Source organism: Phragmites australis, chromosome 8 (genome assembly GCF_958298935.1).
Source record: "Phragmites australis chromosome 8, lpPhrAust1.1, whole genome shotgun sequence".
In the NCBI taxonomy this organism is placed as follows: Eukaryota; Viridiplantae; Streptophyta; class Magnoliopsida; order Poales; family Poaceae; genus Phragmites; species Phragmites australis.
This window is the reverse complement of record NC_084928.1, coordinates 7889625-7904677: the sequence shown is the minus strand read 5'-3', so window position 1 is coordinate 7904677 and position 15053 is coordinate 7889625. Positions and strand designations below refer to the sequence as shown.

The window sequence follows — 15053 nt, the reverse complement described above, 5'->3', positions numbered from 1 at the left end:
CTCCTATCAATGATGAATAGGCCAATGATATGAGGCCACATATTAGAAAATGATTATTTAGGATTGCTACATGCAGTTTACCAATGATTATACTATGTCGAATTAAGTTTGAATGTGACGTTGTGTGGTATCAAGGTTTAGGTAGGGCAAATTACCTAAACATTGGTATAGATAACATCACATTCAAATTGTGGGACACACAACTGAGACCTAAATGAATAATTTTTTGTGCCATTTCCTTGGTGTAGTATAGGTTGCTCTTATATTTTTATATGACTAAAGTGCACAATAAGTCGCATGGGTCTGTGACGATTATGCACTTATATGGCTTAGTGTCAGTAGCTTCGTTGGCACTATTCCGTATCTTCTTATTCAATCTCATATTCTATGAGGTGTGAAACAAGGTATGGAATTGTGATAATTCACGTGTTGCTGATTTTCTAACTTGTGCCCTTGTGCTGAGGCCCTTTTTACACGAGTGAATGAGGGCAACAATTGCCAATGATGATAGTTGTTAATGAGGCGTCATATCTCATGTTGCTTTTATCCGATGCAGGGTTGCACTAATAATATTTTGAAGTTGATTTGATGGTCAACATTGAGATATCATAACAGGGAAGATTTTAGTAGGGCAGGGGGTTGAAAGGCGTATTAGGTTTTCTAGGTGCTCATCCTAGGACTATTGGAGCCACCATCCTCCCTCTCTAAATGATGTAGTCCTCCTAAATGTATGTAATTTTACATATTAATGCCTATTTTCAATTTCTATATAAATAAATAATGAAACCATTTGTTATATGTGAATGCTTTTTTGGGGGGTGTGGAATTATCACTACCAATTCATGGTTAAAACTGGCAGTGACCGTGGTGACATCACTGCTGGTTCATGTCTCAAACCGGCAGTGATAGTGTAGATATCATTGTCGGTTCATAGCTCAAGACGGCTATGATACTAGCTAGCAGTGATGGTTTCACAACCGGTAGTGATAATCTCATGCTACCATTGTCGATTGCATAGTGTCAGTTCAAAAACTGACACAGATGGTGGTTATGAATTGACATAGTAGTGAGAATGTAAAAGACGCAATTGCAGTGACCGGCAAAGAATGTACACCCTTTAGCAAACCATTGAAAAATTTCTGCCATGTTGCTAGTAATGAACCCATTTCCTTGTCTCACATCAAACCTCTAATGAAATCTTGTCTTTGGTCATTTGTCTTTTTCTTTAACTCCTCCAACTTTGCCTCAAATAACTCTAGCTCAAGCTGGTGGCAAACTTCCTCAAAAGGCTTGAAGTTATCTTTATCTCCGTCCTTCTTGTATAAATTCTCTGCAAGAAGCTGAGTGCAATAGCGATGATGCATTCATCCATGCCCAGGTATCACTTCCTTAGAGGCGCTAAAATTTTTGGTGTGCCTATCAGAAATGACACAGATTTCTCTCCCATGACCAATCACCTTTCTCCTTACAAGGATTAAGAACCATGCTTAGCTACCCTTGTTCTCCTTCTCAACCAAAGCAAACGCTAATGACACAAGCTTATCATCCGCGTCAATTCCAGTAGCAATGAATAGTGTCCCCTCGTACTTCCCTATAGGGAATGTACCATCCACTCAAATCAATATCATGTAGTGCTTGAAAGCCTCCACAAACTGACTAAAGCACCATAGAGTACAAAAGAATATCTCCCTCCCTTCCACCATCCAGGTGCCCGGTTTTGGCACATAGTCATAATGCATGTCTGGATTCACCTCTTTCATTGGATTCAACATAGCCGACTGACGCTCGTATGCCTCCTCCTGATCTCCATACACTACTATAAAAAGGCCAAACACAGTTGGTTCAAAAAACCTCATCCCAGTCAGTTTCAAAGAACGGACTATGTAAAGGGTTTGTCCAGCTGGTTCTTTGCTCCATAGGCGACTCAAAATTACACAGTCAGTTTTTATGCTAATATCACAATTGGTTCTGGTCGGCACCCGACTGGACTATATCCTAGTCAGTCCGTGGCTAGAACCGACTGTGATACCTACAGTATCGCAGTCGGTTCTATCCAAGAATTGACTGGGATATAATCTAGTCGGGAGCCAACTAGAACTGACTATGATGTGGTGTTACCACAGTTGGTTCTTGTTGAGAACTAATTGTGGTATTACCACTCATATCATCTCCTCCAAGCTGCCTTTGTTTAGACTAAGCAGAGCCATCCAAATAGTGTTATGTTTGAATAGGAGCTGCTCGAGGTGGTGACCATTTTGCAAGATTTTAGCTGAGTGGGTTCGGATTTTAGACGAGGCTTTCATTTCAGGGGATGCAGTGTAAATAGTCTTGATCTAGATAGCTTGATACACAATGCTATTTTACTATTTTATTTTTTCACTATTTTTAGAACCAGTTGTGTATTATGATGTAGCTTTTGAATTAGTATTTGGTCAATTAACTTTTCAAATAGAAAAGTTTGGTTAGTACCTATAGCTTCAAAATCAAAATCTTCTCTTCAGCCAAAGAGCTAAAGCATGGGTTGCCGACTGCTTTCTAGGGAGTAGGAGCCCGAGCTGTAGCCAGCTGCCGACCCTAGCGTGAGGAGGATACCAAGCAGCGGTAGGAGGAGCCCAGGCAGGAGCAGGAGCTCACACGCTGAGCATTGCTATATATGTCTATATGAATTAATTGGTTTTGAGTTGATGAATGAATATATGTGGATGAGATAAAAACAGAGTTACCCTGTAAAGCCATATTTACCATGTCAGAAAATAGATTTATAAATAGAAAATAAAGAAGACAAAAGAGAAAAATTGTGTAGTTGACTTTAGTTCAGAAGAGCGCTTAAATTGAATTGTGTAGTTGTAGCACAGGAAATTTGGCTGGGATCTATCTTAGCAATATAGTTCTCACCATGGTCCTCATTTTTTCTAACCAAGTTTACCCTGTCATAACTTAGTTGAGAAGAGATTGATTGTAGTTAGTGGAGAAGAGACGAATTATAGTTGAGAGAATAAGAGGGGTTAAGTCAGAACTTAGGGTTATAAATAGCATGTAGGTGATATTAGTTAGTTTGTAGAGAATAAACATTTATATGAAATTGATGATACTTTATATTTTTCTTATTATTTAATTAGTTTTTGAATTCCTTATAAAGAGTTTTCCTTCATTTCCTTTATCTGAACATTTTGTCATCACCTCAACATTCAGATGATGAACCAAAAACTAGGAGAACTCAGAAACGAAAATAGGGGGTGTACGAACAAGAATCATGATGGTCGATGCACCATCACAGAGGTCAATGAGAAAGTGATCCATGTTCAACCTATAGAGACCACGACGGCACACCAGACTCAGTGTGGGGTACTTGTCAAGGGCTTTGTCCTTATCACTATGGTTGATTTGAGGAAGGTGGACCCGATTGGACCCTAAAAACAAAGATATGCTATGGAGGATGCTTCAAGGAAAATTCGAGTTCCCATAAGGATCACTTAAAGTCATTCGTCGACATGCTGCATGTGGTTGTATGTCTTATATGACTTGTGGTTATATTCTCGTGTAAATATGGTGCATGTGATGAATGTGTGTGTGTTTGCTGCTTGTTTTAGAGGACATGGCTAGCAATTCTTGAGTCTAGCCTGAATTATAAGCTTTTGTGATGCCTGATTTTTTTTTCATAGTCAATTTTCTACTTGAACCGACTTTGAAAATGAACAACAGAACAATCAATTGTGTACTAGAACTAACTGTGATAATATGATTATCACAAAGGTTGGTTATCATTATCACAATCAGTTCTAGAACCGATTGTGAAAATTATTGATTATCGCAGTCGCTTAAGTGCATTCAATTTAAGAACTGACTGTACAAGCCATTCAGAACCGACTGCACTAGGCCTGTGTGTAGTAGTGATATATCATCTTCAATGCATAGGACACATACACCAATATCACTCATCTACACCACACATTTTAGCCCTAGCTAAACAAAATATCATGTTTTAGACATAGGACACAAATTATGGTTCCACCAAATCTACACCAAATAAAGCAAATATAGTGGACAAAATTGACTTTGGGGGGGGGGGGGATTACATGAGGGAAGAGAGAGAGGCACCATCAACCTTCTCTATGTTTGAATAAAGTGGTCGAAGCGATGGGGAATGGGGGGGGGAGTGGAGCAGGTCGGGCGTGACTTAGTTCTGGGTGGCACAACGCTAATGGGTCTAGCGCTGTGCCTTTAAACCACATCGCCAAAGGCTCTTGCGGCGTGCCCTGAGACAATAGCGCTAAAGCCCAGGGTTGTTATTTTCTACGTCGATTAAATCTTCAAGCGGGATCCTACGTGAAAACAGCACAATACCAAAGATAATGGCACCGTGTCTAGAGATGGCAATTTCACCCGATTACCCATTTACCCGTGGGTAAATACCCGAATAGGGTCAGGTATGATCTAAATTTTATACCCGCAGGTACGTTTGTGGGCAAATAATGCTACCCGACGGGTATACAGGTACAAATATGGGTTAGGCATACCCGTACCCATGGCACCTGTATACCCATCTATATCTATGGCAGGTGGGCCCAAAATAATTTCTAGCAGTCAATACTCATTTCCCCAATCCCCGGTCCCCATTTCCCCTCGCGGCCTCACCCCCTCCCCGGTCCCCATCCCAATCCCTAATCCCAGTCTTCCACACCGCCACCCCAACCGCCAAGTGAGCACCTGTGGACCTGCCTGCCTAGTGAGCACTTCAGAGGAGCTCAGATCTCACTTGCCAGCCTCCGTGGGTCCACCACAATTTCGCGTCATCATGCCACCGCCTCCTCTGCCTAACCGCACCACCACTCGAGCATTTGCCCCTGTGTTTTCTTTCACTCGCCGGGCAGTAGAGATCCATCCACGCAAGGATTGTCCGGTATGCACTCTCTCTTTCAAACTGATCTTGTCATGTTCATGAAAATCCAAGGCATGGGTCAAGATCTAGGTTCATTTGAGAAAGATTTGTGACATATGTTGGTAGATTTGGCTCTTATAGGAGATTTTAATTGAGAAAATTAAAGGATTCCAGAGGGCACAACCCGGACAACCAGTTCAAGGTCGGTGACGTCATCGAGCTCTGCCGCTCCCACCCCATCTCCAAGACCAAGCACTTCCTTGCCATCCCGCTCCCGCCCCGCAACACCCGTCGCAAGTTGTAGCTCCTCCTGCCACCCCAGCCCCAAACGAACTCAGTGTTCCAGTTCGTCGCGCTCGTGGAGCTCGTGAGGAAGAACAAGCATTTGATTCCCCATCCCATACGTGTTGAAGTGCATAAAACTATTTTGTGATGAAGTGCAAACACTACAATTGGTAAAAATAGTACCTGCGTTTAAGCACAAGATAGCTAGTGCCAGAAATCATAATCAACTTATGTAAATGGTTAGTCCCAAAGATAAAGTTTACTTTCACAGTAGGTTTCACTTTTTAGTTGCTCAATCTCTAGCGGGTAAATAATACCCGTGAACAACGCATACCCGAGGGTGACAGGTTTGCTCCCCGTTCTTCACCCGCAGGCGTTCGTGGGTATACCTACGGACAAGCTAAAACTCACAAGTACAAATATAGGGAGCACTACCCATACCTGTGCCACCGACTGTTGCTCAAACTCTGGCGGGTAAATAATACCCGTGAACAACGCATACCCGCGGGTGACAGGTTTGCTCCCCGTTCTTCACCCGCGGACGTTCGTGGGTATACCCACGGATAAACTAAAACTCACAGGTACAAATATAGGGAGTACTACCCATACCTGTGCCACCGACTGCGATCCCTAACCGTGTGATGTACCAATGGCAAAAAAGGTAATGCATCGAAAATGAGTTCATTTTTGGAAATAGGTTGGCCAAAGATCTGTTTGTAAAAAAGATTGAAAAGGGGTCAAATTGTAAAAATTTCACAAGATGCTCCTTCCGGAACCTTCTAACCCCTTCGCCATCCCCTCTCCCAAGAAACCGCACCATAAAGCCCCGGGAAATCCTAATGCCCCATCGACTCCCGTCCCAATCAAGGCTCACCTCGCACAGTCACACCGCAAGAATCCAAGAACAACAAGAGAGAGGGTGATCCCATCATGGCGTTCGCCGTCGCCTCCAAGGGGGCCCCGCTCACCGGCCTCCTCAAGAAGCTCCTCCTCGCCACGTCGTCCGCCTCCGGGGGAGCGCCCATCGCCTACGCGCTCCGCCCGGCGATCGTCACCGCCGCTCGCCGCTTCTTCAACACCGAGGGCGCGCCGCTCCGCCGCGATGACTACGACCTCGATGAGTCCAGCGACGACGCTGACGCCGTCGACGTCAGCTGCCGCACGCGCGACTTCTCCGTCCCCGTGTTCTTCTCGGCAGGTACGCGTCGGCCGCTCCTCTCCGCTTTGTTTGCTCTTTAACCTCGCGAACCGGAACAGATGTGCTGGACCCGTTCGGCGCGCCGACGAGCCTGGGCCGGCTGCTGGCGCTGATGGAGGACGACGCATCAGCGGCAGCGCCCAGGACGACCGGCTTCTCCGCGGCGGCGCTGAGGCGCGGGTGGTGGGTGTCGAAGGAGGACGACGACGCGGTGCAGCTGAAGGTGGCGATGCCGGGGCTGGGGAAGGAGCACGTGAAGGTGCGGGCGGAGCAGAACATCGTGGTGATCAAGGGCGAGGGCGACAAGGAGTTTGAGGACGACGACAACGAGGAGTCCTCCCCTTCGCGGTACAGCCACCGCATCGAGCTCCCCGCCGACGCGTTCAAGATGGACCAGGTCAGGGCGGAGATGAAGAACGGCTTGCTCAGGGTGACGGTGCCCAAGGTCAAGGAGGAGGAGCGCAAGGACGTGTTCCAGGTCAAGGTCGAGTAGGGGGATCGATTCGTCCGAGGTCCGGCGAGTAGGGGGATCGATTCGTCCGAGGTCCGGTGATCTGGTATGTGTAGTGAACTAGCAGTTTAGTTCCCGTAACCTGTTGCTGATGGAGGAGGTTGAGAGAGATGAGGCCTTTTTGATGGTGGTGTCTCATGTCCGGTGATCTGAGCCCTGTTTACCTTTCTGTTCGTCCTGTTGAGTTTCTTGATGGTGATGACTGGTGGGTGATCTTGCTATGAACATCTAATGAGTAAGGGCATGCGTAGTTACTGATCGGCATCTATCTATGCTTCCTGTTCTTGTGGGTTCTTTGCATTGCTGATCGTTTGCGAAATTGTGCGTTTCTCCTTGGTTAATTCTGAACTTGTTGATGGTTCTACGCATGTAGCAACTGCGACTTGCTATTGTTATGCCATTTTTGTGTTCTCAAGCTGGAACACGCTGCCGAGCACGACAGGGCTTCCGATTGATTATCCTCCCATTGAGATGTTAGAATGTGAAGTGTCGATCAGTTTATGGTGAATTGGTGATGGCTGATGCTCTTGGTATGAACTTCCAACGGGTGACGTGCTAGTTACTGATGGGCATCTATCTTCCTGTTCTTATGGGTTCTTGCATTGCTGATCATTTGTGAAATTGTGGAACTTGGTATGTGAATGCGATGCCTGTTCTTGTAGGCTTTGCATTGCTAATCATTTGCGAAATTGTGTGTTTATCCTTGGTTAAATCTGAACCTGATCAGGTGTGTGTGACGAGTGACGGCCGGATCCTAGGAAGAGGTGCCATGGATACAGACGAGATGGGAAAACAGAGAAAGGGGATGAGTAGGGGGTTCCGTTCATTCTACAGAATATACTTTTAATCCCTTCTTCAATCATGAGTCCATGGCAGGTGGGCCCTATGGCCTACGCACACGTTTTAGCAAACCAGGTTGCTGAGCACAAACAGCTCACAATTGTGAAAATGTTACAGTGTTAAGCTTCGATCAGCATTGCCATGCATCCAGATCCTCTGACCTTACAGTGATGTCACTTCACTCCACCGTATTTCTTTTAGACGTGGGGCAATCGTAAAAATTGTGATCAGCACAGATTTTGCTGGAATGTGCTCTTGACGCTATATTGACAAGCAAGAACCCAGAAATCAAAACAGAAGGTACAAAAATTCAGAGACCAAAACTGCATTGTATGGTAGTATTTTTTTTCAGCTCCACTGTGCGGTGTCACTGTGTCACAGTATCAGAGTTCATTTAGGCTCATCTTTCCACTGAAAAGTACCCCAAAGATGATGCCAAGAAGGAACTACATCTAGCTCGGTTAATGTTAGAGGCAAGGTGCTTCAGTTATTCTATATTTCTCTTTTTATTGCTACAATCTACTTACAGGCAGGCGATTAATTACCCAACATGACTTCTCTATAGTCCTGCACAACATGACTACATCTATGATGACCTTCTACAGCTAGCGGCCTTTGTCACCCTCTTCCAGCTGTTCTGATTTCTGAACATGTCCATGCTACCATGTCAGTATTTGATCCACAGCTGGACGGTGATGCTCCAGCAAATCGTTGGAGCGTCATTTCACATCAGCAGGACTTCTGATGCTGCGGAGTTTATCAGTATACACCTTCCTCTCCTGTTTCTGAATCGCTCTATGTACACGGGGGAATGGCCATCGGGATCTGCGAGGATGGTTGGCTCCGTGGCTTAGATGCTAACAAGAGAATCATCGCCGGATGGGGACCCCGGTTGACACAGGCAGTCGGGAAGAGGGTTCTCATAAAATGCCTCTTCTGACCGAAACCTATCTTTGCCTTTCGTGCCCGGGATGGGGCCTTTTCGCTTCCGTGGAGAGCCTTGTCTGATGAACAGAACAAGAACAAAATAAGGATCAAATGCAATATATATATCATTTTTTGACTTTAATACCTTTTCCGGTGGATGTCTATTATCCTTTGTGATAGTATTTCCCCTTCCTTCCGTAATCCACTGTTGACTTTATCAAACAAGCGAACTAATGCTTTCCTGAACCGAAGAAAGAGCATAATGAGATTCAGAAGCGAAAAGCAGGGCAATTTCTCAACAATGCTGAGAAACGCACTGGTCTGTGATTTCACCTGTCCGGACTGATTGTTTTCCTGTGGCCAAGGAAACGCCGATGGCCTGCAACAGCCCGTGCCATGTTCCCCGAATAGGATGGAATGAAGACATCACTCTCCACCGAAACAATGTAGTCTAAAGCTGCCATTTGAGCAGCGTATTGGCTGAAAGGTTGCAGTTCTTCAGCTGAAGCAAGTTTTTCCTGCAATGGAGCACACGACATATGTCAATTGTCAGCTTAAGAAAGCTGTATTAAACGAGATGTAACAACTAAAATGGCAGTGCCTCTACCTTGTTCATTAGAATTGGGAAGCGTGATTGTAAATCAACCATATGTGATTTGCCTCCATATATTTCCCCTGCAGCTATGTACACTGGGGTGCTTGATGGATATCCTAGGGCAGAAAGAAACATACTAACCTCCTTTGGTGTCAAGGGACAATAGCCATGGGATCTTTGTTCTAATGGATCAATGTCTTTCACCTTCCAGTAGGTTGTGTTTTCTCTGTAGGAATAGAAGCAGGAGGATTCAATTGCACAGTGATGCTACCAAATCAATCAAAAATCCGGCAACAAAGTGCAACAGGTAAATATGTCCCAAGGCCTTACCTGATCATTGCAAGTTCTTCTGATTCTGTCTGTGATAAGCCATAGGTGCACCCACTAAAAGCAAGCATATCCTTCTCATAGCGCAGATGCAAAGCAATATATGGCCCAAATGACCTCATCCTCTCCACCAATAGCTGTAAAAAACAGTTAAACTTTGTTTGTTAGAACATCTCATGAACATAATTATCAGGGAGGAAGATATTAGAGAAGGATTTACATTGCCCAAAGCTTCAATCGGGGGAGCAAATCTAAGTGCCTGGAAAAAGGCCCGGCAGCGAAGCTTTTGAATGTCAGGAGGAAGGTAGTTGTTTGCAAGGCGAGAATCTGACTTAGCAGCTCGAATGACCTAATACAAGTCTTTGATCAGGATAACAGTTCCAAAAATTGCATCCAGCAACTACTGCTTAGAATTGGTTAGTATGGAGGCGCACAGTGGTGGTTGAATTCAAACCTGGCGATGATCCCACAGTGGAGAAATTTTATCCTGGTAATAATCTACTCCAGCCCAACTCTTGAAGTACCGGACATACTTTGGAGCTTTCACCAAATCCTTGGGCAACTTTTTCTCAACTTTCACATCATTTGCCAAAGAATGTATGAAATGTTCTTCGTCAAAGACATCTGAAAAGTTGCTGATGTTGAAAAATGGTCTTGTTAGTTTCAGATCAGTTAATAGAAGGCTGAAAATAAAAACTCCATATCACTTACCTTCTGTCATGCCAAAATGATTTCTTATCAAGCTCTGGAATGATGAGTGTAGCATTAAGTATCCGTGCAATGGCCACCATATCACTGATCTGCCATGAGAATAAGAACTGGTTATTGAAAAGGAGAAAAAAGCTTGCTGGATTTTGCATCTAAAGTAAGCCTAGCCATGATTATTTCTTTAGCAAAATGGGATTTGTATACACTAAACACATGACAAAACATGCACAAGGAATGAAGAAGTGTTTCCCTTACTACATTTACTCAAATCATATGGCACTGCTGTTAAGAGAACTAGGACAGACATTGTTGGCAAAAGGTGCTAATCTTAATCAAGGTCACCTAAGAAAAAATAGCAAATGCTCATAATTCCTTAAACTCGAGTAGAACTATGGGTCTGTTTGGTTTACGATGTAGAAGGCCTGACCAAATATTGGTCATGACCAAAATAGGGGCAATGCCAAAATCAGGGTCAAGAAATAGTGTTTGGTTTGTGATCATGCTAAAATTAGGGCAATGCCAAAATATTGTGTTTGGATAGTGACCAAGCCAAAGTATATTAAATTTGTGAGCATGATATGTGGAGCCTACATGTTATTAAATATTTTTTAGGTCAAAATATAGTCAATATGTGTCTTAAATTGTAGATTGAATTGTGAGGATTATAACGGTGCAAATAGTTTACAAATCCGATGTACGGTTTAGAAAATATAGTGTTTTGAAGTTTGCTAACTCAAAAAGGTAAGCAGTTAAGCCAGCCAACCACATGCTGCCACCTCAGCAGCACCATGGGCAGCGGCCAAGCCAATTTCTGGGTCACCAATTTGGGCGCCGAAGCAAGTGCCAAGATTTGGCCTCCAATTGAACTAGCCGGTGCCAAAATTTTCAGGGCAGGCAAAATGAGGGCATCCAACCAAATGAGAGCCAAATTGTGTGAGAAATGCCAAATTTTGGCTTGGCATAGTAGGGCTTAGAACCAAACACACCCTATAACACTAACTAGTTTCAGTTATATAACAATCTGCATGCCCAAGGAGAATGTAACTACTTTTGGTCTCCCTTACCAAACCAAGCACCTTTGTTTATCAAGTCTACTGCTTTCTATCATGATATAAATGAAAAATAAGATAATGACTGAAGCGCTGGTACAAATAAGACAAAAGCACATCCCAACAAGCGTCATTTATCAGAAAAAGCAAAATGATTATGACATTCAATATGAAACACCAGAAAAAAAAATTGGAAAGTGATGAGACAACATCCACCCACCAATAGGGATGCAAGTGGGTACTCAATAGGTAGTTCTAGGTTACCATTTAGTTCATTTTTTCCTTAACTTAATTAGGTGCGAGTGAATCTTTAGTTTATTTTTTTGAGTTTTGGGTCGACCCAATGATCCAAAAAGTATAAAACTTGCATCCCTACCCACCAACCATTCTCAGGAGTCAGGACTATCCTTACCGCAGTCAAGCCATTCAATCTGTGTCGCCGATAACTAGTTGGGAAACAAACAACTTAGGCCGTGTTTGTTTGATCTTCTGCTTTTGAGTTTTTCTGAAAAGCTGTGCTTTTGGCTTGTCTGAAAAGCTGCTTTTGGAAATAGGTTGTTGGCTTCTACAATAAATTTTTGGCTTCTCAGCACATAGCTTCTCAGAGAAGCACATCTCAGCGAGCTTCTCAGCTTTAGTTCATTTTCCTCAGAAACAGGCTTCTGGAGAAGAAACCACTTCTCCAAAAGCTCGTTTGTTCTGGCTTCTGGCTTCTGCCAGTAGCAGAAGCAGTTTCAAAAGCAGCAAACAAACACAGCCTTAGTTTCACAACTACCAGTCCACCATATACAGCTTATGCAAGAACATCTCTAACAGGATCGGAACATTGGCACCAGAACACCCGCTACAGGTGATTATAGCACCAAAACACTGCCCAGTTGCAACAGAAACTGCGAGTTAGGAGTACACACTAGCACCAGGGGACCCACGGTACATTGATTAAAGCGCCTAAACATGCCCACAAAATCTGATGAGTGCTTAAAAACCGTAACTCTGATCAAGCACTCCACATGCACGCACGATAGGTTCTCCCGTTCAAGTCAACACATCTAATGCAAACCAAGCAATAAATCATCCCCCCCTATATCAAAACATGACTACATTGCCACAACTAAATACTCTCTCCGGTCCAAAGTAACTATTGTTTTGGGTTACGTGCAGTTAACTGTTTCAAATTTTAATTACGAATTATTTTTTATGTGTTGAGTTTGGATACTTAAAAATAACAAGAATAAATTTGTCTTCAAAAGTACTTTCATAATAGTATATTTTTGTTATGTTTTATTAATATATTAAAAAAAATAGTAGTCAAAGTTGTATTTTATAGACCATGTTAATATGTAAAACGACACTAATTCCGAACTGGAGGGAGTAGTATTTATGAGCAGGACGATTCAGCTTACCCCAGCGCGCATCTGGTTGAGCCCGCCATTGGTGTGTACGAACAGGTACCGCCTCGACGCCCCCGGGCCTGCAAAGCAAGGCGAACGAAATTAGAGCGGCGCGGGAGAATTTGGACCACAAGGCGAGATTTCGTTGTTGGAGGAATTGCCAATAATGCGCATACGTTTGTACTCCGGCGACGGCGCGACGCAGGGCACGAACCCCCGCGACGGCGCCGGCAGCCACAGCCGCTTCTCCGCTGCGTCGTCGGCCGCGCCGTCCAGCTGTCAAATCTAGATATTAATTCCCTCGTCATGGACTCCCGTGAGTTCGAAAAAGCAGCCGCGGCACGAAATAACAGACAGCGAGATGCGCAGCATCGGTGGAGAGACCAATCGATCACCTTTCGCGACTGCGGCAACGCGAGCTGCGGCGGCGCGAACTCCAGCTCCCAGCGCAGCTCCTCGGCCTCCCGCGGCTGCTGCGGCGTTGGATACGGCGAGGGGCGATCCATTAGCACATCCCCGAGTAACAATTTGGGCTGTGATACGTGGACACGATACGCACCTGGGAGAGGCGGTAGGGAGCGCTGGCGAAGGCGGAGGAGACGTGAAGGGCGACGGCGAGAAGCGCGGCGGCGGCGGTGATGGTGGCGCCGGCGCCGGCGAGGGAGAGCAGCCACCACCGCAGCGCCGCCCGCCGTGCCGCCGCACCCGCGGGCCTCACCTTGCCGCGCAGCAGCATCGCATCCGCCTAACAATCAAACAAGAGAAAACGCCTCCCGTCTCTTCTCCGCTGATCTATGGCAGCGACGGCCGCTTGCTTGGCACTGCGGCGAATTCGACGCCGGCGCGGCGGTGCTCGTGGATATTCGTCTCCGCGGAGCCCTTTTCTCTCACCCTTGTTCTCTCGGCTTGTGCTTCCGGACAGAGCCCTCAATGACGCGGTAAGGAGGGAGGGAGGGAGGGAGTGAGGGAGGGGGCAGGGTGGGGGTTTATTCGGAGGAAATTGATAATTTACCATTTAAAATATTAGATTTTAATCATTTGCTATCTTAAAATTAGGACCGTCTATTTGTCTGATAATAGATTTTGTAATAAAAAAATTGTCAAATTTTCAACCAATAAGATGCTGATAGACCATATGCAAAAATCTAGAAGACAACACAATGAGAAATCTGTTAATTTTTTGAAAGAGTGATAATGATCATTACAGGTGCAATAAAAAAAATAGAAAACCAGAACCTGATAACATCTATGTGGAGCTTACATAAGAGGAAAGAAAGAACTCTAGCTGACTATATTGATGATATTTGCATAGTGTGTGTGTAAATTTAAATGAGCAGATTAGATTGTAGTTTTTAAAGAGAGTACATATTGCAAGAGAGAACTACTAAGAGATTGAACCGAAATAACATCATTGAAAGGAAAAAACTGGACTACAGTGTTCCTGTTGCTTTCCCTAATCTAATTTTGCTTAGCATAATCACAATCTTGCTGCTTCTTTTCCCCGAAAACTAAGTTGTGGTTCATGTAAACCTAGATGCCTGCAACATGAATAATGGAAGTCTCGAGACAAAATCACAAAGCAAAAAAGACTCACATAAACAATTTTTAGCATATTTTTTAAGCAAAAATGCAAACAAAAATAGAGGCATACATTGTTTGCAATTTGAACTCGAATGATACGAATATCATCTTGAGAGAACTCGCCCACTTAGTGCCAAAACACCACATTTCTATGAACTTGCTCACAAACACACCACATAGGAAGAATTAGAAAATAAAGAGGCATATAAAGAGAGAAATAACTAGATATATCTTATAAAGAGATAAAGAGAGAATAATGTGATAAACACACACATAATCAAAGAGAAGCAAAGACAGACAGAAAATAAAGAGAGACATAGAGAAACAAAGAGAGAGAAATAACTAATATAACTTATAAACACACAGAGAGAGATAAACAGAGAAGCAGAGACGGAGAAGAATTAAGCGAGAGATAGAGAAATAGAGAAAAGGGAGAGAAATAAAGAGATAAAGCAAGTTAGAACAAGAGAGAAACAAAGAGATAAAGAGAGAGCCACATATATATATATATATATATATATATATATATATATATATATATATATATATATATATATATATATATATATATAAGTAGAAAGTACACAAGAGAAAGAAAAGGATAAAGAAAGAAGCAAATATAGAGATAGAGATACATAGAGAAAGAGAGAGGGGGAGAGATAAATAGAGACCTATACACACGCAGAGAGAGAGAGAGAGAGCAATATTCAGTACCTACTACATAACTGAGAAATACACACACAAGCGTACATAATTGAGAAG

The 15053-nt window shown here is 43.8% G+C and overlaps 2 protein-coding genes across 3 annotated transcripts; one reads left to right on the top strand and one right to left on the bottom strand.

The window, feature by feature from the left end:
- The first annotated feature begins 5993 nt into the window (after positions 1-5993).
- Positions 5994-7131, top strand: LOC133926507 (26.2 kDa heat shock protein, mitochondrial-like). Its single transcript, XM_062372481.1, has 3 exons — positions 5994-6362; positions 6422-6874; positions 6907-7131. Exons 1-2 carry the CDS (start codon positions 6095-6097, stop codon positions 6853-6855), a joined length of 702 nt encoding a protein of 233 aa, XP_062228465.1. The 5' UTR covers positions 5994-6094; the 3' UTR covers positions 6856-6874; positions 6907-7131.
- A 1064-nt stretch (positions 7132-8195) lies between these two features.
- LOC133926506 (O-fucosyltransferase 7-like) lies at positions 8196-13655 on the bottom strand. Of its 2 annotated transcripts, none has more exons than XM_062372479.1 (12): positions 13270-13655; positions 13106-13183; positions 12887-12986; positions 12723-12790; positions 10274-10362; positions 10017-10197; positions 9783-9911; positions 9566-9699; positions 9248-9461; positions 8974-9158; positions 8786-8881; positions 8196-8717 (listed from the first exon to the last, which is right to left on the bottom strand). In XM_062372479.1, exons 1-12 carry the CDS (start codon positions 13444-13446, stop codon positions 8564-8566), a joined length of 1605 nt encoding a protein of 534 aa, XP_062228463.1. In that variant the 5' UTR covers positions 13447-13655; the 3' UTR covers positions 8196-8563. The 2 variants fall into 2 exon arrangements, with proteins under 2 accessions (XP_062228463.1, XP_062228464.1); XM_062372480.1 differs by having other exon boundaries at positions 13106-13180.
- Between the last annotated feature and the right edge of the window lie 1398 nt (positions 13656-15053).